This window comes from Podarcis gaigeae (genome assembly GCF_964106915.1).
Source record: "Podarcis gaigeae genome assembly, chromosome: 1".
Taxonomy (NCBI): Eukaryota; Metazoa; Chordata; class Lepidosauria; order Squamata; family Lacertidae; genus Podarcis; species Podarcis gaigeae.
Window position 1 is genome coordinate 85,751,892 of NC_139678.1, and position 23,357 is coordinate 85,775,248.

Below are 23,357 nucleotides of genomic sequence, written 5' to 3' on the forward strand. Positions count from 1 at the left end.
CGCCACTCCACCCCCGACGCAGTAAAGTCTCAGCTCGAGATCGCACGGGCTCTTTACGCCCAGGTCCAGAACCTGCTTTCTATGGCAGCAGCGGTCAGCTGCGAATATGGGGTGGATCTGGTGATAAAAGACTCTGGCCTCGAGGGACTGGGACCCTGCTCGGACTCTCGGCTCAGTCATAAAGTTCAGTGAGTGACCTTGAGCCAGCTGCAGCCCCTCAGTCTATCTTACCTGGCAGGGTTGTGGTGATGATAAAATGCGGGGGTGGTAGAACAACCCATGCCTGGACTGGGGATCCTTTTCAAGATGGAAGGATGCACTCTACACTCGGCAACTTTTTATTCAAGGGAGAGCACATGTGGGTGGTGGGTGAGGCCACAGGCAAAAGTGGATGGAGCAACCAATGTAAATTTTATTTAGCAGACCAAGAAAAGGCAGGATGTATATAATAAATTAAAGCTGCTTTGAGCAGCCACAAAGCAATTTGCCTCCGCAACTGAATATAACTGCGACCAGGTAGGTCCCTCCATACCTGATGGGCTGAGGTCCTTTGTCAAGTACCATTTTCTGGGCATCCCTACCTTCAAAAGTTAGGCAGATGGCTGCAGTGATGCCCTGATTATGGAAGCACCCTCTCAGACTTGTATGCCTGGTTCAGCCTTTGTTACATTTCAGACACCAGGCCGTCCTTTCCCAACAAGCTTATTACAACAGCTTGGGCTGTTTTAGAGCTTGTTATCTTTTTATATACTTTTAAGGGGTGCTTTCTGGCTAGTTCTCCTGGAGCTTGTTGTGTATTGTGTTGAATTCTAGTTGTGAGCTGCCTTGAAGATTAGAAATATTGGGAAGGAGGAATATATATGCTTGTGTGTATCCATGGAGAGCTTTTCAGGCATACATAAACCCCAGCACCTCATGCTGCAACTTGCAGTATGTGTGTGTTGCTGGAGGAATAGAGGGAGTTTTGATAATCCCCCCCATGTCACCTCAGCCCTCTTAGTTGTTACCACAGTTGCTCTCATGATTCTAGAGCCTATGCAATTCCCTTTAGCTTGACTTGTATTACAGTGGTACCTCGGGTTAAGTACTTAATTCGTTCCAGAGGTCTGTTCTTAACCTGAAACTATACTTAACCTGAAGCACCACTTTAGCTAATGAGGCCTCCTGCTGCTGCTGCACCGTCGGAGCATGATTTCTGTTCTCATCCTGAAGCAAAGTTCTTAACCTGAGGTACTATTTCTGAGTTAGCGGAGTCTGTAACCTGAAGCGTATGTAACCCAAGGTACCACTGTACTTGAACCTAAAGGTAAGAGATAACCTAGCAAATTGATAATATAAAACTTGTTTTCGCTTTCACACACACATCAAGAGGTCTGGCCTTACATGTTTTACACCTTTTGTATTGGCGAACAACACTCCACCCCCAAAATGGACACAAAGTGAACATCACAAAAGGTAGATTTATTATCCCTACATACTTAAGTTTTCTTTTGTACATGACAATCAGAATGAGTTAGTATAAGCTGCTTTTAGCCCTAATTCTATTTCTGTGGTGACTGAGTATTATCTGTTCAGATACTGTGGTATTTTCCCATGCAGTTCCATTGTGATATATGTATCTCTGTTTCCCTTTGCTTTGACTTACATCTGTATGGTGCCCCTTGTTACCACAGCAGCATAGGAGCTGCTTCTTTGTGGTATCGCCCCACACTTTTGCCTTAATATTTAAAGGCCCAGTGTCTTCTGGAAAAGGCCAGCTGCATAGGTTCTTCCCACCCTATTGTCACTTGGCTAAGAACAGAGGGAGCAATGGACCCCCATACTGCTGGGCCTGTAAAAGTTACAGTAGCAGCATGGACTTAACCCCTCAAAAATGCTCCCATGCTGCAGCTGTAACATGCCTAGCTCTACAATTCTATGATCAGGGGTGCCAGTTTCAATAAAATAGGGGGGGGGGAGGTAATCTCTGCCCTGCACAATCGATCACAAGATGCGGCACAGTATTTAAATGGCAATGCCCATCAACTTGGGGGGCAGCCCCCTCAAATATTTTATTGTGGTTGAAGGAACCTCACTCCCCAGGAGTTGACTCCTATATGTCTATGATTCTATAGAAGGGGCACCTGTAGCCCACATTTTTAAAAATGGCTGTTTTCTCCTCTGTTTTACTGAGCGCAGACCAATGAGATGTATTTGAAAAGAGCCCTGCTGTCCCTATACATTTGACTAAGATCTCAAAGGACTGCACGTCCAGCCCTTGTGGCTGGAGAGAAACGTTTTGAGAATGGTCAGGTAGCTTTGTCCAATGCTGCCTTAAACGTATAGACTGGACAATGCATTCAGTGCACAAGGAGTGGAGCTTCAATGTCCTGAGCAGGTGACTGCCTCTCTCCATGGTGCTTATTCAGTTTCAACCCTTCTCCATCTTTCAGTGCCCATTGACTACTCTTATTCATGGCTGCATGGGACTGCTGCTCCAAAATCTGTAAAAATGCAATAGTTTATAATCAATTAATGATGTGCATTAGTTATCATCAGACTAGCATTTGGGTTTCTTTGGTACCTTATCAAGCTCCTCATCCCCTCTTTTCTTTGCACAGAAGTTACACATCCTGTACTTGTGACGTTGTGTCAGCTAATGGCATATATCTAGCAAATATCTAGTTTGTCTCATGGTACAACAAAGCGCCAGCTCAAGGGCCTGCTGTCAGTTTGCCCCTAGTTTTGTTGCAATCTGAAAAATATAGTCTCAACAGAGCCGTATGGTGTGATTCTTCAGAATGTGTAGATTGGCTCATACTTAGCCAGACCCAGCAAAATTACAAAATTGATTTATGGAGACATTTTTAACATGTACCAATAAATGACAAATGGACTGTTTACTCTTCTTGATCTGTTGAACTCAGGACACATCATTATGTTTCCCATGGCGAGGAAAATATATAATGCATCATCTCTATGGCTATAGCTGCGTGTGTGAACACTTTGGGGACATTGTCAAAACCAGATGATGCAGATTACACACTCAAATCTGCATGTGGGATTACATAATGCTGAGCACACATTCCAAATGGGAAAGAGCTCAGAGTTGACTTTGCACAGCTCTGCAACCCAACGTACATACTCCTGAATAAAGAGGAAAGTACAACTTGGAAGCTGTCAGTGATTCTGTGGAAATGGCCAAAGAGTAGAGATGGTGATGAGGTAGAAATGCAGGGGGTGGCAAAGCAGACAGGATGTGTGGTAGAGCTGGGGGATGCCCAGGTTGGCATGCAGTATTTGCACCAGAATGCTCTTCCTGGTTTCTGCTTCTTTGCTGTGCTTATGAGAACAGTGCCCATTTGCAGTCCTTCCATTTCCTTAGCCTTACTGAAGTACAGTGGTACCTCGGGTTAAGTCCGAGGTCCGTTCTTAACCTGAAACTGTTCTTAACCTGAAGCACCACTTTAGTTAATGGGGCCTCCCGCTGCCGCTGCGCTGCCGGAGCACGATTTCTGTTCTCATCCTGAAGTAAAGTTCTTAACCTGAGGTACTATTTCTGGGTTAGCGGAGTCTGTAACCTGAAGCGTATGTAACCCGAGGTACCACTGTATGATGACCCTTCTGCATTTCCAATCAGCACTCACTGGTACTCAGGATTCCACTAAGTGCAAGATAGGTCTTATATATGTCTGATATATGGTATGAGGTTAGGCCTCTGGATACCTGCTGCTAAGGAGCAAGATCAAGGCAGGGCTGTTGCTGTCTTGGGTTTCACAGAGGCATCAGGTTGGTCGCTGTGGGAAACAGGACACTGAATTAGATGGACCTTTGGTCTGATCCAGCAAGGCTCTCCCTATGTTATGAAGAGGCTGCATTTTTTTGTACCACACCCCGTTACACAAGGGATGCCTTATTCTAGTGCTATTGCCAGTATGATGCAGAGCAGAAGCAGCTCATGACAGGATCATAATGGATTATGAAGATAGGACAAATAGAAAGTGCAGCGCTGCCTGTGTGGTCTCATTCACAAGCACAGCCATTGCCTTCAAAGTTCATGGGTGGTGCACATGGATTCCTTAAACCCTGTGCTTTATAACTTCCTCTCTGGACATGTACCCAGGTCACTGAGTTGGGCTGAACCATTGCTGGAAATCCCCTGGCTGCCTCAGCTTCTCTAGTGACTCATCTTCTTCATTTTGATTCCTCCAGAACTTGCTGAGAATGGCAGAAGATGAGCCAGGCAGTAAGGAGCCTTTTTGTGCCCTCTTATCCAACAAGATAGGCAGAGATCCAAGTGGGGAAATCCCCTGTAAGATCTGTTAGCTCCACTATCTGGGACTCTGAACAAGCTGACAGCCTTCTGAATTTTAAGTGTTGTGATGCTGAGGTTTCCCCTGAAATAAGCTGCTATTTATATACCACCATCAGGTATCACACACTGTTAAGCCGCCTGCCACTAGACAAAGAATGGACAATAATGAAATACTGGGCACAGCAGATTAATGTTATTCTTTGCCTTCCTGGTATCAATCCATCCCTTCCTAGCCCATAGCCCTGTCTCAGAAATGTAAAATGCATTGCATTTCATGTTGCAGACTGAAAAAGTTGCATGTTTCTTTGATGGGTAATAAATATGATGGAGGAAAATGTTCAGGAGTTGATGCACAAGGGAGCATGTGGGCTACACCAAGTGCATGAGCACAGGGAGCCTCACCAAACCCCCTCTCTGGCCTTTGAAATTTAGCAGAAACATGGCATGTTTTCAAGTTCCTCTCCATGACCATGAAAGCAGCAAAATTGTTCTTTTTAGAAATGAGCATTGAGATTACAGTATCTGGATGCTGCATGTGACTCCATCTGACATAAAACAGGTTTGTAAGTTTCTCCCAGGAGAATTGAAGCCCCTTGGATTCTAGGGTGAGGAGATTCCTGGGACTAACCTCCCCAAAAAGTTGACAACACATTCTTAAGTGTGATGAGTAAAACCCCTGCACTGAGAATCGCCTGGTAAACCAAGGAGGAAAGCTGGCATACACCCAGAGCTTGTTTACTGGCCTTTATCATTTCTCAAGGCCAGTCAGCTGTTTCCTCGCAAGAAAGATGTTTCCCCTGTTTCTCTGGCTTGTGCTGTTCCCTACTCCAGAACAAGCAACATTTCTAGAATTCGTTAAGTTGTATCCAACTTAAGTAATACACAGGGTGGACCTATTGAGAACAGCTATTATTTATGCATAAATTAAGTCAATTGATTTCTATTGGTCTGCTCTTGGGTATGACAGGGTAAAATACAACCCACTGTGTTTTATGGACTTGCTTAGGACTATGGACCATTCTGCATAGAATAAAGTGATAGTGAGACAACTTGTTCTTAGACTATACCATGTCAGACTGTAGATAAGAGTATTTATTTTTATTTTTAAAAACCCACTCTGTCTATAGAAAACAAGCATGGCTGAAGAAGAGATTTAGTGTAAGCCTTTCCTTAAGGTTGCTACATTCAGGGAATTAAAAGAAAATATGGGGAAGTATTCAAAAATATATATGACACACCTCTTACCTGTAGTCTGAAGTACAGCCCAGAATTCTACAACCCCAAGTCTCCCGTTCTATTCTGTGTAGAATGGTTCCCAGTGTGTAGAACAGCTTCCCAGTGACAAGTGAAGATCACCCTGCCCTGGCCTAAGGGGGAAAACAAGTCTCAAGTTATGTCAGAGCAATTCACTAAAAGCCCACCTAAAAGTCAACTGGTGGTGGTTTTTTTTTGGGGGGGGGGAGTCATGTGAAACAGCTGTCAGATTGAGAAAGTGGCAGCTAGGAAAAGAAATAATAATAATAATAATAATAATAATAATAATAATAATACCTTTATTGTCATTGTACAACCTGTGTACAATGAAATTAAACAAGCCTCTGCCCCCAAACACTCAATCCCTTTTCAAACAACACACCACCTCACAAGTCAATTTCACTATTATTTTCCATTCAACAGCCTAACAGCCCACGGATAGAAGCTATTTTTTAGCCTATTGGTATGGCTGATTAAATATACTTCTATATCTCCTGCCCGAGGGTAGAAGATTAAAGAGGTGATAGCCGGGTGTGAGTCATCCCTGAGAATTTTTTTCACACTCCTAAGGCAACAATCCCTTGCGATGTCATCTAGCGGACACAAGGGACAGCCCATGATATCATGTGCTGTATTCACCACCCTCTGTAGAGATTTTCTGTCCGTGGCTGTCAGGCCAGGATACCACACTGTGATACAATATGAAAGGACACTTTCTATTGTGGACCAGTAAAAGTTCATCAACTGTTGTTTAACATTATTCTTTCGCAAGACCCTGAGGAAATGGAGTCTCTGTTGGGCCTTTCTGACCATCTGAGTTATGTTGATTTTCCAAGAGAGGTCCTCACTAAGGTAAACTCCCAGGAATTTAAAGGAGGAGACCCTCTCCACACAGCCCCCCCCCCCCCGATATACAACAGGGCATGTTTCCCTCTCTTCCTCCGGAAGTCCAACACCATCTCCTTTGTCTTACTAATATTTAGATGCAAGTTATTCTCTAAGCACCATGTAGATACTTTTTGAACCTCCCCCCTGTAAGCTGTTTCATCTCCGCCTGCAATTAGGCCCATTATGGTAGTATCATCTGCAAACTTAATAATTACTGTGGATGGATCAGATGATATGCAGTCATATGTGTACAATGAGTACAGGTAGGGACTTAGCACACATCCCTGTGGGGTGCCAGTGCTAAGCTTCAGGGAGGTAGATGTAACAGGCCCAATCCTCACTGTTTGTGTGGATGCCGGTTCTGTATATACCGGAAGTAATTTCATTGGCCAAGCACAATTCAGAGCTGGAGGGTCCTTTGGTGTGAGCCAGCATAGCAATTCCTATGTACCGGTACTTAAGCTGAGGACAAACCACAGGCAATGAGTGCTTTTTGCCCTGTTAGTGAGTATTCCCAGGGCATCTGGTTTGCCATTGTTACAGACAGCAAGTATGCTTCAGTCTGACCTAGAACAGCAGGTGTTTTTGTTGTAGTAGTTAGGTATTTTAGAACTTTTATAATCCATTCTTCACCTAAAGGGCCCAGAGCAGAGAATAAATATTAAAACAAAACAGTACAAAAATATATATAATTCAAAGTACAGTAAAGTCACCAAGTAGGAGCAGAAACAATATGCACTTAGGATGCTCCTGAGAGAATGAGGTTTACGCTTATTCCTGGGACTTTAGCTAGGATTTACATCAGTCATCCATATTCCTTGAAAATACATACTGTCAAACTTTGAATACAATAAAGTGTTTTTTTAATTACTTATAAGAACATTTGTATTGTAAAATACTCAACCCCAATGCTTTTTAAAGTTGGCTTTGCATCATTTTAGAAGACAGCATTCTATTCTGCCTCTTTTTTCTCATTAGATCAGTGTAAGTTATTTGAGTGTCACCTACTCTAAAACCTCAAGGCATTACTATGAACAAAATAGGAAATAAAGCCCATAAATATGATGGACTTAAAAAGGAACATCAATAACTCAACCCAAAGTTATGTAGGGGGAGCCTCCCTACCCAAAACAACAACCCCAATAAAGAACAATTGTCAGCTGGAAGATGTGGACTCAAAACCCCTAATAACTGTGCCACTATTAAAACTAATAAAATTGCAACAAATTTACATAAAATCAGAGGGGAAATTAAAAAAAGTCTTCTTGTTTCTAGACTGGCTTTGCATAGACATCTGGGTTCAGTGAATAATTTTATCATTTTGGGGCTTTCCCAGATGGTTGCTATTTGCAGGTAGGATTCAATCACCTGCTGACAAATTAAGGTTGCACAATTAAAGCTGATTGGAAGGTCTTGCGCAACAAACCTGCTTCCGCAAAAGACAGACTTTTTGAGAGAAGGAAAGTGATAGAAAAATGCACTGGGACATGGGCACAGCCAAGGGGTGTAGCCCATCCCCCCAAATCCTCAAAAAGTATTGAAAAGCATTGAAAATACTCAATTAAGCGAGGTTCTGCTCCCCCCCACCCAGCAGAAGCCTGACCCCCAAACAAAAGCCAATCTCCCAACAAAAGCTGGTTACGCCCATGCACTGGGAGGTGTGGAATAACACTTGCCTTGATGCTACATTGTCTGGCTTCCCTGCATAAGATCAGAATGAATGCTCATTTAATAGCCAACATCATCTAAACTCCCTGCAAACAAATCAGGATTAATGCTCAATGAAAATGTCCCCTGGAAAACCCCCAATATCTTTGATGCCTATCCTAGGCCTAACCATTTCTATGTAGCTAGAGTGTTTTTCCTTTTCTTTTCCCTCCAACCTCTCCAGGGCAGTGGGCAGCCCATTGGTCATGGATCCCAACAGCATCTGCCGGAAGACCAAGCGGCTGGCTGGGAAGCAGGCTGAGCTGTGCCAGACGGAGCCTGAGATCATGCAGGAGGTGGCCAAGGGGGCCAGGCTGGGCGTGCGAGAGTGCCAGTACCAATTCCGCTTTCGTCGCTGGAACTGCACCAGCCACAGCAAATATTTCGGCAAGATCCTACAGCAGGGTGAGCTGTTGTTTGGGGAGGCAATTTCTCCCTTTGGGATTTTCCCAGAGACTAGAAGGCAGGTCTATCTCTATCACTGGGCAAAGCAATGCAGAATCAGCAGAAATGCTTTTCTGTCTGGCCACATCGACACCATACATCTAAAGCAGTATCCTACTAAGCAGTCATGGCTTCCCCCAAAGAATCCTGGGAAGTGCCATTTGTTAAAAGTGCTGACCACACAGAGCTGCGGTTCCCAGAGCCCTTAACAAACTGCAGTCCCCATAATTCTCTATGATAGTTAAAGTGGAATAGGAGACCTGGTGTGTGTGTGTGACCTTCTGTCTATGCCTGAATGCTGAAGTGTATCCATGAAGAGAAGCATCCGCCCCCCCCCTCTGTGATATGCTGAAAAGTACTGAGGCCTCCAGACAGCAACCATATTTTCCAGTCAGCCTGCAAAAACTTCACACATCACCAGCTCCAACTTTGTGTGTACACAGAAAATATGTCAAGGTGCGAAGTAGTCTGCATTCTGCATGTCAGTTGCCACATGCATTTCATAATTTGCATGAAACGTACATGTCTTTGCAGCTGTTGCATGTGATGATACACACAAGGGTTTCAAATCATTTCCAGCACTGAAGTGGTTTCCATGTTGGAAAATATTGGGAAGAAACCTTTATATGCTCCAAGCCCTACAACTAATTTCATTTATATCATTTATAAGGGAAGAAGGGTTATCCATTTTTCTGAAGGGCTGCAACATGGTTGATTAATTGATTGAAACCTTTCTGATCAATTAAAAATGTTCCTTCAGGCAGCAGATATTTAAAAACAAATTGTAATTATTTTAATTGCTAGGTACTTACAAAAACCACAGTAGCAAGCTCTTCTCAGAAGCAGCCCTCCTTTTCTCATCCAAAGGAAGAAATGGCTCTTTTAAGATGCCTGTTGTGACTTGTGCATAGATCACTGAAAGACAAAGGAAATATGCATTTTATGTATAGCTACCGATTTATTCATATGCAAATGCACACAAATTTAAGTGATTGATTTAAACACTTGGTTTACTGACTAAGATTTCTTTAATCTGGGAACAGTCCTCAAAATGAAACTGGGTGCTGCCTTTCATTGCTTTGTGCATGAAATCAAGGTCAATCATGGAAAAAACAACACTTTCCCTGTCCAAATATTTTCTGCACTGTGGCTGCATGCAATAGCCAGTGTGGTATGGGAATTAGATGTTGGACTAGGACCTTTCTGGGAGCAGAAGGATCTGTTACATTTTCCTAGGTGGGGGGGGGGGTTGCTTTGTGTCTCCCCCTCCCCTCGCTCCCACAGAAGGCACGGGACAACACTGCATTAGAGTATGTGAGGAAAGGGAATTGCTGGGTCCTCAGGGCGGCACAGGTTATTGCTACAGGCCGAAGGTTTACTGCTATGACATGTCTCACTGTCCTTGTAATGAAGCAATTATGGGTGCTCCCAGACAATACAGCAGCTTTTAATAAAGCCCAAGAATGTATCCGTGTCTGGGAGTGATTTACTGCCCCCCCATTCCGCCCCCCCCCAAATTAGACTGTGCTCCTACATGTCCTTATAGCTTCCTCCAGGCTTCCCAGCAACCTGACAGAATAGGGGCCTGGGCAATAAATAACACACACTCCAGGAAGCCCCCTTGCCACAATACTGGATGGTGTCTTTTTTTTCAGCCCTGCCCCAAATGTAAGAGGACAGGCAGGTCAAAAGGACATGGCAGGATCCTGGTGCACTGCCCTAGGGCCAACAACAGGCACACTATGGGCACGACTCATAAAATGGGTTCGTAAAAATAAGAGCCACCTTTTTGAGGAAAATTTCATGGGACGCTTTGGACACCAACTTGGGAGGTCAGTGTTATAATTTCTATCTACTGGAATACAAAACAAGTGGCTCTACACATCCCACTCCCAATACCTGCAAAAGTTTCAGGGTGGACATACTGCTCTGCTTCCAATCAGTTCATGTCCCATAACTTCCTACTGAAATCCTATAACTTTAAACCACTCATGCTGTTGTTTTTCTTGATTTTGTTGTGCCCTTTCAGATGGCAATAATACAGTAATACTGGGGAAGCATTACAATGCAACTAATAAAGCAGAATGGTACAGGGATGATCCAATATAAACCCACCACCAATGCCCTATTATTGCATTAATAACATGTTGCAAAATGCAACCCCCCCCCAAAAAAACCCCACACCCTCACCAGTCTATAGGGGCTTATACACAGTGGCTGACATTTCTATTGAGAGCACATGCTGACGATGACACTATTTCCCTTAGATATTTGATCTTCAGAGCCCTTTCCAGCCAGAGCAGAAGCGCATCAGGTGTAGTTCGAAACCTACGGAAGTAAAAGAATGGAAGGCTCTTTCCCTTGTCGGTCATTTCACTCCCTAATTAGCAAGCTGCGGCATTGTGTTTCCACCCGCGCTTCTCCCTTGGACATTTATATGTCTTAAGGCGACGATTAGAGTCCAAGGGACTAAGCAAGTGAACCTTGGTGGCAGCGGAGCATAGATAGAAACTGGATCGGGGGTGGTATTATTTGTGCAACGCAGGAAGGTATGCGCGAAGATGCTGCGGGCAAAATGCATGGGAGCTTGTTGCTGCCGAGCCGGGCAGCCGGCCTCGTAAAGGAATGCCCTCCTGCAACGCATAGAGAGAAGCCCGCGCGTTTTCATCCTGTCCTCCCTCCGTGTCCTTCGCTCCTGGTATCTCAGCTCGGCGGGCGGCTCCGGGTTTGTAACAAGCCGGGCGACTGCTGGCAAAGTGAGAGGAGGAGGGCGGGCGGACGGGAGAGACTGAGCCCCCGGCGGGTGCGGCGCCTGGTGCCGGAGCAAGCAAAAGGAGAATCCCCCTTTGGCTGTGGCAGGTCCCGGCATGGCGAGGGATGCCTGGAACTCGTGTCCCGCGGCGGAGGGGCGACTGGCGCCCCGCTGTCAATAAGAATCCAGGTTATTGGGGTGGAGAAGGAGGAGGAGGAGGAGAGCGGGGGGCATTCCAACCCGGCCTTGCCCTCCTGGTTGCCGGGCTCGGGCAGCAAAGCAATTCCTTATTGGAGTAGATTGATTTTTCCACCCGCCGCGTTTTCCGACGGGCTGCTGAGCAAGAAGAGCTCAACCGGGGCCGCGCAATTCTCGTCCGTAGCTGCCCGCTGAGATTTGCGCGGGATAATCTCCCGCCGGACTGTGCCGGGTGAGGCAACTATGACCGCCTCCCGCTCTGCCGCCCTTTGCATGGCACCCCAAGCTGCTGCCTAACTCGGGTTAAAAACAAACGAACAAAAACAGCCCGTGGTCGCCACTCGAGAGACAGCCTCTTGCCCGGTCAGCCAGCCCTCGTGTCCCTGCAGCGGGGAAAGCTGCAGTACTTCCTGTGTAGTCCAGTCCCACGCAGCCGTAGGCAGACATTTAAAGCATATCGCTCCAAAGAATCCTGGGGACTGTAGTTTACCTTTTACGGAGCTACAATTCCTAAAACCCTTAATAAATTACAATTCCCAGTATTTTTTGGGGAGTGGGGAAGTGCGTTCACTAGTTTTAAAATGTCACCAGCGGGCCTACTGATTACAGTGGGCCTTACTCCCAGCATAAGGCTGCAACGTTAGACTTGTACAGATAGCTGGAGTTTGAAATTAACATTGGAGGCTGAGATAGGCCTCTTTGGGTGATAGCTGATTGGAGGCAGGGCCAAGAGGTTCTTAAGCCTGGCAAATAGTTCTACTAAGGAGCAGAGTTTACTTCCTTTCACCCTAAATGTGTTTAACAACGGGGAGGCAGAAACTGAACAGGTGCACCCACCCCACCTGGAACTGCAGTGGGGGAATCTTCACTGGTTGGATTTCTGCTTGTTATGCTTTTTTAAAGGCCGTGCTTTTTGCCAGACTCACCCCTGGCAGGCCCATGAACTAGTGGCTTGTTTGTTTAAACCTGACACCATTTGATGTTCTCCATTTCTTTCTTCTTTCCCTGCTCTGCCCTCCCACTCTTACACAGATATCCGGGAGACAGCCTTTGTCTATGCCATCACAGCAGCCGGCGTGAGCCATGCCGTTACCCAGGCCTGCAGCATGGGCGAGTTGCTGCCATGCGGTTGTGAGGCGACTCGGAGCCGGTCGCCTCCTCTGCCCCCCGCCATCACAGGGTCAGAGGGCTCCGCTTGGGAGTGGGGCGGCTGCGGGGATGATGTTGACTTTGGCTATGAGAAATCACGCCAGTTCATGGACGCTAAGCGCAAGCGTGGCAAGAGCGACATTCGAACTCTCATTGACCTGCACAACAACGAAGCGGGACGCCTGGTAAGGGCAGCCTCCCCTCACTACTTGGGTATCTGGAATCCTCCTTCCACAGGCAACCCTGCCTTCTTCCTTGGTGGGCGGAGAGAACCGTGACTGCCCCATTACTTGCCAGAACATGGCCTGCTTAGGCTTAACTTGGCTGCCCGTCACATCCTCACTTCCACTCCAGTGACGCAGCCCTGCCTTGTGTTGAGACCTATTTCTATGGTCAAGGTCATCACCCCAACTGCTCTCACACAGCTTGAGCCCTCATCCGGTTCTAGGGCTAAGGATTGCTGTTATACATGTGCATTTGGCCATGCTCTGTTCCATGCAGTAATGGGGCAGAGTATCCTGTGGCTACAGCAGCATGCTGTAGTCCCTTGTGCTTGCAGACACTGTCACTACTGCTGCCATGTTATCTGCTAATACTGTACAGGCACATCTATATGTGCACATAAAGCTGGAGGTAGGGGCTTTAGGACCAACAAGTGGAGAAAATCAGTGTAGGTTTTTCTATTGGGCATATTTTCTTGGGGTAATCTGTTGGTGAGTGAGGGGAAAGCCAGCAGTGGCCCAGAGCCAAAAGTGGAAGGGTCCACCTCTTTTCTCCCCATTCTTTTTGACACCCCCCCCCCTCTCTCTCACACACACACCCTCAATTTCCTCTCCCTCTCTTCCCCTGCTCCCTTCCTCACTGGCCTGCTGGCTGCCAGAAATTGGGTAGATTGCTCATTCCAGAGGGCTGAATTCAGCGCTTGCAGAGGGATTAAAAAATTTGGCCAAAGGCCACATAAAATTAGATCAAGGGCTGCAGCTTGCAGTGGGTGGCAATATAGGGCACAAGTGCCACTGCCAGGTATTTGGCCATCCCTGCCTCACTGGGCCTCATTTTCATGGCACAGCAAGCCAGAGTTCCTGCCCCAACTGTTAATTGATTTGAAATATGTGTAGAACAAATTGGACACTTTTTACTATTGGGAGTTGGAGGAACACTTCCCTGCCAGAGGATCCGTACACAGCTGTATCATAAAATCGCACACATCAGAGTAACAACTGATTATCAAAAGTATTTATACCCACCTCAAATTCATATCTAAAAATCATCCTTTAGCTGATCAGGCCTGCTTTAAGCTGTTGTTCCTTAACTTTAGTTGGTCATAATTTTTAATGGTGCAAAAATGCTAGAGTTGGGTAAAGTGTTTATTCCCAACTCTCCATCCCAAGCATGCACTCTCTCTTACCCACCCACATCAAACTCTTTGTATTTCCCCTCCCTTTCTGCAAGCTTGCTTCTAACTTCATGATTCAACCCTGTATGCCCTATAACCAAAGCATGTTCCCTTGATAGGCTAGATGCCTCTTTCAACCTGCCTTCATTGCCTGCCACCTGAATTTCCCTCTGTAATCTTTAGGTATCCTCTTCCTCCTCCTGCCTCTGCCTGTCTTTTCCATCCCCTCAATCATTCCTGGGGCTCATCCTGGATTACCACCAAAAACATACTGGCTGGCAGAACAAGATTTCATGATCCCCATCAGAACCATCAATTTATCAATGGATAATAATACACAAGGCCAGAGGGGACAGTTAGACAGTTTATGAACAGGTATGCAAAGCAGACAGATCTATGCACTTACATGCATAGAGAGCTCATGTGATGTAGTACTGAAATGTGGGAGGTGCATGAGCCTGGATCAAATCCAGTAGCAACAAGCTCTGTAGGGGTAGATTTAGGCAACTGGCAATTTCAACCCACCACCCTCAATATGGGAATAATAATACTGGCCTACACTGCAGGGTTGTTGTAGATTTCTTGATATAGCATATGTAAAGCGTTCCAAACGTTCCAGGACGGTATCACATAAATGCTAAATATTACTGTTGTATTACATGCTCTCCCATGTAGAAGAGGGTAACCCAGTCAGAGTCTTTTGATGCATATTCAGAATATGGGAAGGAGGTGAGGACAGGGAACCTAGTTCTTCTGAGATATTATCTCCTTCATAATCTGGCTTCTAAAGCATGGTGCTGTTGACATCACCTCCCTCCTCTTTTGTGAATGTAAGGCACTGATACGCAATGTCATTCTCAGGGTCTGAGGGCCAGAACACAGTAATCTCTGTGGATGACGTGCATTTTCATTTTCTCTTTTAGGCTCAAAATGAGCTTTCTTCCACCCCACCTTCTCTTGTAGTTGAAAGCAGCCTTTGCCAACCTAGTGCCCTCCAGTTGTCTTGGGCTACAGCTCCCATTAGCCCCAGGCAGCATAGGCTGATGGTAGTTGTAGTTCAGCTCTATGGTGAGCTGATTTTGATTTTGCCACTTCTACCATTGCAGTGTGTTCTTGGAAGTATGAATTGTTTTTTCCAATGGCTGTTTCTTTTCCTCTTTCCAGGCAGTGAAGAACCACATGCGGACAGAGTGCAAGTGTCATGGACTTTCGGGTTCCTGTGCATTACGCACCTGCTGGAAGAAGATGCCCCCTTTCCGGGAGGTGGGAGACCGCCTCCTTGAACGCTTTAATGGGGCCTTTAAAGTGATGGGCGGCAACGATGGCAAGACACTCATCCCTGTGGGACGGAATATCAAGCCCCCGGACCGGCAGGACCTCATCTACTCTGCCGACTCACCTGACTTCTGCGTGGCTAACCGCAAGACGGGTTCGCTGGGCACGCGTGGACGAGTGTGCAACAGCACCGCCATGGACATGAGTGGCTGCGACCTGCTATGTTGTGGGCGCGGCCACCACGACGAAACACTTCTCCTGGAAGAGAACTGCCTTTGCCGCTTCCATTGGTGCTGTGTGGTGCAGTGCCGGAAGTGCACGGTACGCAAGGAGCACAGCTTATGCATTTGAGTGGGTACAGAAAGGACACTGGGCAGGGATGGCCCAGAGCATGAGGGCAAGGATGATGCCCAATTTGCCACAGAATCCAAAGACAGGGAGCATAATCAAGCCTGCTATGGGTTTGAGGGAACATGGATCATTCTGGACTGCCTTGGATCCCCAGAGCATGGAAATGGATTGTTTCTGAAACCTTGGTTCCCTGCAGTTTCCAGCACTTGTTGGCTATAACCTCCTCTGTGGCAGGCCCTGCGCCTCCATTACTCATTGACTGGACATATACTCCTGAAGACGGGAGACTGGAGTCACCTGACATTCTCCCATCATCATCCCCAGCATCTTGGTCCTATGTGGGTCTCTGACTATAGGCCATGCACAGTTTCCCTGGAGGGAAGTGTTGTGCCTCATTTATTAATGGATCTTTCCTGTGTTTGAGAGAACAGCAGAGGTTTCCCTGAGCTTGACTGCTCACTCCCATGGCTTCCTTGCCCCCCTTCAGCTGGGGCTGCTGTTTCTCTCTGCATTAATAAAGCTATTTAAACTAACAGTGTCTTAATCCATTGTTGCAAAAGGAAGTGTTCACAAGTGCACTTAATACAGATGAGTAATTTAACTAGAAGTTTAAACTATTTTCTTGTTCATCCCATAGGCATCTGGTTGCTCCACTGTAAGAATAGGATGTTGGGCTGGTTGGGCCTTTGGTCTGAACTAGCAACAGGGTTTTATTATGTTCTTATCTAATCAGAGCATTTAGAGTGGCATGAAGGTGACTTTGCCTAACATTAATGCATTGCTGTTAAGTGACCTTGGGAGCATGTCCAAGAGTGTTGAGAGATTATGTCTCTTACAGGTCAAGAGCTCCTGTGGAGTTAGAGATGCTGGGATTGAATGGTGATGTATTTGATGTCAAGACCACTCAGTTAGGATTTGGACTGATTTGGTATGAAAGGCATGTCCTATATGTTTTGTAGCTTTGCAACATTGTTCCTTATTTACACTGTCAAAGTCACTTGTGGAAAACCTCTAGCACTTCACCTGTGCAGATGAACAAGTGAGGCTCCCAGCAGGTAAGTAACATGTGCAGGTAGGTCACACACATTCATCAAGGAGTCTTCACACACAAGAATTCATCAGCCTTTTTTTAGGTGTGTCAATTTGGGGGAGGTATAATAATAATAATAATAATAATAATTCCATAAATTCTTTCTCTTTTTCCTCTCCTAAGCCGCCTCGTAAGAATAAATTAATGCCAAAACCCTCATTCTCTTGCATGCATGGAGACACGAAACACAGAATTCTTCCCAAATTAACTTACTGGTGGCAGCTTGAAGAACCTTTTTCCCACCAGAGGGCGCCAAGCGCTTAATGTACCATTGCATGTTGCTGAGAAAGAAGCATTCTGGGTTAGACAGCATTGCTATTGTGAACTTCCAGGTGTGTGTGCCCTAGCAGAGTGGGTCAACATAGTCCAATAGGGTGCATGGTCGGTTTGCTTTCTCCTACTCCCGTTTGCAGCTCCTACTCCCATCTTAAGGATGAAGCCTCTTTGGACTGATTTATCTGATGGGTCTACCAGGTGCAAAGATTCTACTAATGAGGAAAGGTGTAGAATCTACCAAAAACTGGAAGCAATAGTATTTGGCCTGGTTTTGATGAGATCAGAAGTGGGATTTGGGGGAGTATTAAGGACCTGTCAGCATGAGGAATTGTTTCTTGTTAAACTTCCCTTGCAATTTTGTAATCACTGCCTTTGAGTCGTCTTTCTATGCCTTTTTCTTGATTGCGATCTCCTCTGATGTTGCACTGACCCTAGTAGTCATGCAGATTAATCATGCACCTGCATCTGTTACTGACTTACACACTATGATCTCACGAGAGGTGTGACAGCCTTGGCCTTGGGAACCTTAGTGCTGGAGGGGAGCAGAGATAAAACTTGGAAGACCTAAGATTCTGAGTGCCAGCATCTATACAATTTATGTCAGTGGAACACAGGCTTCCAAGCAGCATTTTGTCAGTGCATATTGATTGCTCAGCAGCCTCAGATGAAAAAAGATATACCAAATCTATATTTATGCCAATTCAAACTGAAAAAAAGACCCCCACACCAAAGAAGTAAAGGTAAAGGTAAAGGTACCCCTGCCCGTAGGGGCCAGTCTTGCCAGACTCTGGGGTTGTGCGCCCATCTCACTCAAGAGGCCAGGGGCCAGCGCTGTCCGGAGACACTTCCGGGTCACGTGGCCAGCGTGACATCGCTGCTCTGGCGAGCCAGAGCCGCACACGGAAACGCCGTTTACCTTCCCGCTAGAAAGCGGTCCCTATTTATCTACTTGCACCCGAGGGTGCTTTCGAACTGCTAGGTTGGCAGGCGCTGGGACTGAGCAACGGGAGCGCACCCCGCCGCGGGGATTCGAACCGCCGACCTTTCGATCGGCAAGTCCTAGGCGCTGAGGCATTTACCCACAGCGCCACCCGCGTCCCAAAGAAAGAAGCCTAGTATTGTATGGCTTCTGGTCAGGTGGGAAGCTGTGGACATGCAATCACACATGTGGCCATACATGCTGCTTGTTTGTATATGGGCAAACATGCATGCGGGCACATACACACAGACCTCTACTTGCCCTCTGTTGGTTCATTGCTTCCCCCTGTGCTGCAGCTGGGATGTGTAGAGCGGGTAGCTCAGTGTACCATGACGGGGATAGGAACATCTGATTCTCCCAAAGTGAAGCCATGTGTGTAGCTTCACCACAACACAGGCAGATAATGAGAGGTTTCTCCCAGCATGCTGGGAGCAGCAAAAGGGGTTCCTCTGGGCTTTCTTGCCCCAGGCGTTACTAGAGGGTTCATTGCAGGTCACAATGGAACTTCCCTGCTATCATCATCATCATCATCCGGCTTGAATTGTGGTTTTCAAACTGCTCCCTGACACTGGGCAGGAAGGTGCACACAGAAGCAGCAGTCAGCTGGGTTTAGGGTGGGGTTTTCTTTTTGTAGGATCTTCCCCCCACCTAGAAGTATTCAGTCTGCCCTTTTCCAGTTGCTGGGAATTGCAAGGGAGGAGCATGTTTTTGCACTCGGGTCCTGCTTGTAGGCAACTGGTTGGCCACTGTGAGAAATGGATGGTGAATTAGCTTTATCCAGCAGGGCTTTATTTTGTTTTGTTATTACTGCTCTAAGTCTCTCCCGGACTCTCATGCCTGTAGTTCCAAGAGCAAGGGTCTCCTTGCTGTGCTGTGTGTATCGCCGAATTTCCCTTTTCCTACAATGGGTTTCAGGTATCACATATGACCTTACTTACAAATACAATAAAAACCATATAAGATGCAAGTAATGCAGCAACAGACTCAAATACAATGCTGTCTTGCCTTGCCATTCAGACACAAATTCTGCCTTCATCTATCACTCCACCAACCATGTTGCCCCCTCAAGTGGGTCCTTTCAGCTTCCTGTATCATAGGACCAGACCTGCTTGTAGCTTGCCTCAGTTTCCTGCCCCCCATTCCACCCCTCCCCTCCCCAGCTTCAGTTCAGTTCCTGGTGCTATTGAATTTCAAGTCTCTCCTCCCACATGACTTCCCTCCAAGAATCCTGGTAAATGTAGTTTCTTAGAGGTGCTAGGAGTTGTAGCTTTGTGAGGTGCATACCACAGTTCCTAGGACCCTTTAGAGGGAAGTAATATACTTTAAATGTATGGTGTGTACTGCAAAATCCTCACCTGAAATTAAAGTCCCTCCGCTTCTTTGTTGCAGAGTTGTTAGGGTTTTTAGGCACATCACCAATTTCAGAAGACAGGGGGAAGTGTAATTATTGCGGATTGTTTCTCAATACGTTCTACGGAGAGTAGACCCATTGAAAATAATGTGCATAAGTTCATTATGTCAGGGTGTACTCTGAGTATGGCTAATGTTGGATACAAACCAGCATTCAGAAGACAGAGAAATACAGAATTACGTCAAATATGACCTTGTACGGTTGCGGCTTCGTGTTTTGTCCCGCCTTAAGTTCAAGTTTATATGATTTTTTAACCATAGGTCATTACAAACCTAATTGCACAGTATAAAACTGTATTAAAACAATATAAATGGTGAAAATACTGAAATAGTAAACCAAATAATCAAATTAGGATAATGACAAGTGTCACCATGACGGTTCCCAGTGTTAATTTTAGTTTCTGCACTGCCACAGCAAATAAAGAAACAGGGCGGGTGACAGACATGTTTCTTTTGATCTCTCAGTAAAGGACAATTTTTTGTTCAGCTCATTCCCAAGGCTATAAACTGGGATGGCGGAACAAAAAATTTGGTGTTCTGCAATGTATAAATGAAACACCTCCATGAAAAATATCCTCTACACAAACATTGGTTAACTGAAAGCTTGCCGTAACGTCCCTCCAATGTCTGAAAATCTTGGAGCCATAATAAAGGCTATACGTAAGGAAGAGCCGTGCTGGATTTAGGGTGGTGCAGGCAGTTCCCCTGCACAGGGCACAAAGCTGAGGGGGCACAAAATGGATAAGATCAATAATTGAGAAGATCCATTTGGGGGCGTCAAATTTTGGCCTCGCACAGGGCACCATGTTATGAAATATTACCAAAGGCCATCGCTGAAGAAGAGCATAAAAGAAAGGTATCGCAATATTGGACCCTTTTGTATATGGAAAAATAATCATGATTCATCTTCATGCCCTGATGAATGATGTAATTGTTAATTATTCTTTTTAACCAAAATTTACTATGCCTTGCCTCTGTTTCTACTTAAGGAAGTAAATCTAGGCTATCCTGCTGATCTAAGCTTACACACAGCTGCACTCAGTTCAGATTAACTTTTCTTTCCTAGCTAGAAAGAATGTGGGTTCTTCATAAGGTAGGGCTTAAGCCAATGCAGAATGAGGGTTTCATTAGCAGATCTTAAACCCTACTACTGTTCGCAGTTGAGCTACTGGAATGCCTTGAGGCAGAGCAAGGCATGATCGTCAAAAATTTTTTTGAAGGCTTTCAAGGGAACTAATGCTTTCACGTCCCCACACCTAGAGTTGACAGAACTATGGCGTCATCTTTCTTGTGAATATATTCAGTGCCGGAATTACTAAGCTTCCACCTGTTCCACAGGTAAAGTTCCACATTGCTTAAGAAGTTTTGAAAGTTTTAAATTTAACAATGTGCTGGGGTAGCCAGGAGCATTTTCCAGGGAAAGTATATCCAGAAATGTAAAGGTTTTGACCTGTTCAATTACATGCCCATCCATAGTCTGTCTGTACCTGGGGCAGGGGTTGTGGTTGTATTTTAAGAAGCACTACAACTTTTGTTTTGGACTAAATTATTAGTAATTTCTTGCAGAAACTTTGAACATCTCTCATTAGCCTTCTCAAGTTTATTTATGTATGTGAAACCAAAACCATATTGTCAACATGCATTAAAATAATCAACTATGTTCTAAAATGGAGACTAGGAAAAATTTCACCTCATTCGTGTTCACTTATCATTACAAAAAACCTAAACCAAAATGAGAACTGGCGAACAGTCTTGGTATACATCTCTTTCAGTAGGTATTTTATCAGAATTGAATTCCCTTCCATTTCTACTGGAATAGCCAAACTGGAACAGGTTGCCAGGAACAACCACAGTGAGTGACAACAGAAGAATCACCAACAGCTTAAGTGCTTCCTCTTTCCCCACCTGTAGAACACTGAGAAAGTACCACCAGAATCAGGAATGGCCCCGAAGTGTTTGGTCATTTGTGGCAATGGGTGCACAGCAAAAATGAAGTGATTCCACTGATAAGAACATGAATCTGTGCAGCAATAAGTCAGCTGTACTAAACATGGAAATAGCATAATGCATGTGAGTAACTTGTGAGTTCATGAGACAGAGCAATATTGCTCCAAGCAACATCACAGCCAGACACTCAACACCGTAAGGCCACAAGTGAGCAAAATAGTGAAGCCAGGTTCATGCCTTCATTCAGCAACGTACGAAGACAGAACCACATGTCCCTACAATGAACATATTTAGTTAGGCAGTGATGCAGAATGGGAGGCACGTCCAACATTGTAGTGCCACAAAAAGCTGCCAAGTTACTTAGGCACACCAGTCCTCTGTGAATTAGCTACTTTAAGGGAAGAAATTGTAATGGAGTCTGGGGGTGGAGAGAAAGACCTGCTGCTCGAGTGACTGTGAAATCATCTATTTGGCTCTAGTAAAACAGCAGCAGGAAGGGGATACCTTCACTTGGAACCAATTATGTCATTCAGGTTTGGAGACAGATCAAAGCACTTCCCTTCATATTTGACTGGAAATTGATGTGTGTATTTAGGATCCCCACAAGCATCTGCACTTCTCAAAGCAGCTGTTGTGGTCTCCCACTGGCAGGGGAAGCTGTGGGCCTAACCTGGTAGTGTGGTCCTCAGGTGGGAATTGGTACCAAGCAAGGAGGTGACTGACACTGAAGACTGCAGAGAGACTAAGTGGTTTCTACAACAAGTATGGGTGATGGAGAAGGAGGAGAAAATGCCAAAAAGCAAATTTAGTTTGAAGAATCACACTTTCCTAGCAATTTTGTTTTAGTGGAAATTCCCTGAAATGTGATTTTTTTAAAGGCTATTAATAGAAGGATAAATATAATCTGTTTATCAATTTTGTTCAAGATCAAACCAGTTTTTAATTAATAACGTATGGTCCTTGTGAATAAACTAGCAATTAAAAAAACCCTTCTGCTTTAGGTGTTCAGTTTGGGGGTATCAAAAGGCTTGTCTGCATAGGCATATGTCTGTGTGTACCAAAAATGTGACCAACACATGTTCTGCAACCCCCTCAGCTCCAAAAAACAACAACACACATTTCACTTTGAAAGGTGTATTCCATCCAGATTTTCTACTGGAAGATAGGTCCCCCGTGTGCCGCACATAATGTGAGCAAGAAACTCAGATGAATGTCCGAGTTGCCTGTTGCGGCTTATGTAGCTACAAACACATTATGGCTCAAATAATATTCAAATGGTGTCTCATAAAGTTCAGTCTCTGAAGTGAAACAATTCTGGGCCTAGCCAGGGCAGGGGTGTTGCATTCCATTTCACTGCCTGAGGTGAAACAGGAACGTGACATGCCACTGCAGCCTCCCTGACCTGGGTTGTGAAGGGACAGTGAGTTCTGGCAAGATCTCGTGAAATCTTACCAAAATCTCTTGAGATCTCGTGCGAGATCTCACAAAGTTTTGAAAATCTCTCGTAAGATTTCAGAAGCCAGTGCTGCTGTCAGCAGAGGCAGCAGGGCGGGCAAGGTTATCCAAAGCAGCTGCCTCACCCTGCCTCGCAGATTAGACAGCCCTGCTCCATTGGGAGAATTGTCCTCGTTCCTATTCTCTGCTTCCTCTTGACCAAATTCCTGATCCACAAGAGGACCTTGCCTCTTTTTCCTTCCTCAGGACTCTTTAGAGGAAGGGGAACGCATTTTAAATGTATGGTGAGTCTGCAGCCACCACCTCCTATCTCCTCCCACCTACCTCCAGCCTGAATTCGTGTCACAGTGAAAGAAGCTTCCTACAGGCCAGACTGAGAGGGATTGAAGAGGGTGAGGCCTAATTTTCAGCTTTCATTGCTCCTGAGGAGACAAAGACTAGAACTTTATCTGGGACATGGCAGATTGGCACTTAAAGGGGTGTTGTTCTCAA

General features: G+C 45.5%; 1 protein-coding gene and 1 long non-coding RNA gene across 6 annotated transcripts in view; one reads left to right on the forward strand and one right to left on the reverse strand.

Annotated features, from left to right (window-relative positions):
- The window catches only part of WNT6 (Wnt family member 6), a gene marked incomplete at its 5' end in the record, with an annotated part of 46,985 nt that extends 30,744 nt beyond the window's left edge, over positions 1-16,241 (forward strand). For 2 of the 4 annotated variants that reach the window (XM_083754664.1, XM_083754662.1), the window contains 3 exons: positions 8,328-8,548; positions 12,570-12,871; positions 15,247-16,241. In XM_083754664.1, coding sequence (XP_083610790.1) covers positions 8,350-8,548; positions 12,570-12,871; positions 15,247-15,708 — 963 coding nt within the window. In that variant the 3' untranslated portion in view covers positions 15,709-16,241. The remainder of the gene's footprint in view (positions 1-8,327; positions 8,549-12,569; positions 12,872-15,246) is intronic. The other 2 variants (XM_083754663.1, XM_083754665.1) reach the window with 1 other exon arrangement.
- LOC310851988 lies at positions 1,320-12,556 on the reverse strand. Of its 2 annotated transcripts, none has more exons than XR_014567935.1 (3): positions 11,580-12,556; positions 9,400-9,502; positions 1,320-2,483 (listed from the first exon to the last, which is right to left on the reverse strand). It is a non-coding gene; the product is annotated as an uncharacterized lncRNA (long non-coding RNA). The 2 variants fall into 2 exon arrangements; XR_014567936.1 differs by lacking the exon at positions 1,320-2,483 and adding an exon at positions 5,811-7,069.
- Positions 16,242-23,357: the final 7,116 nt, after the last annotated feature.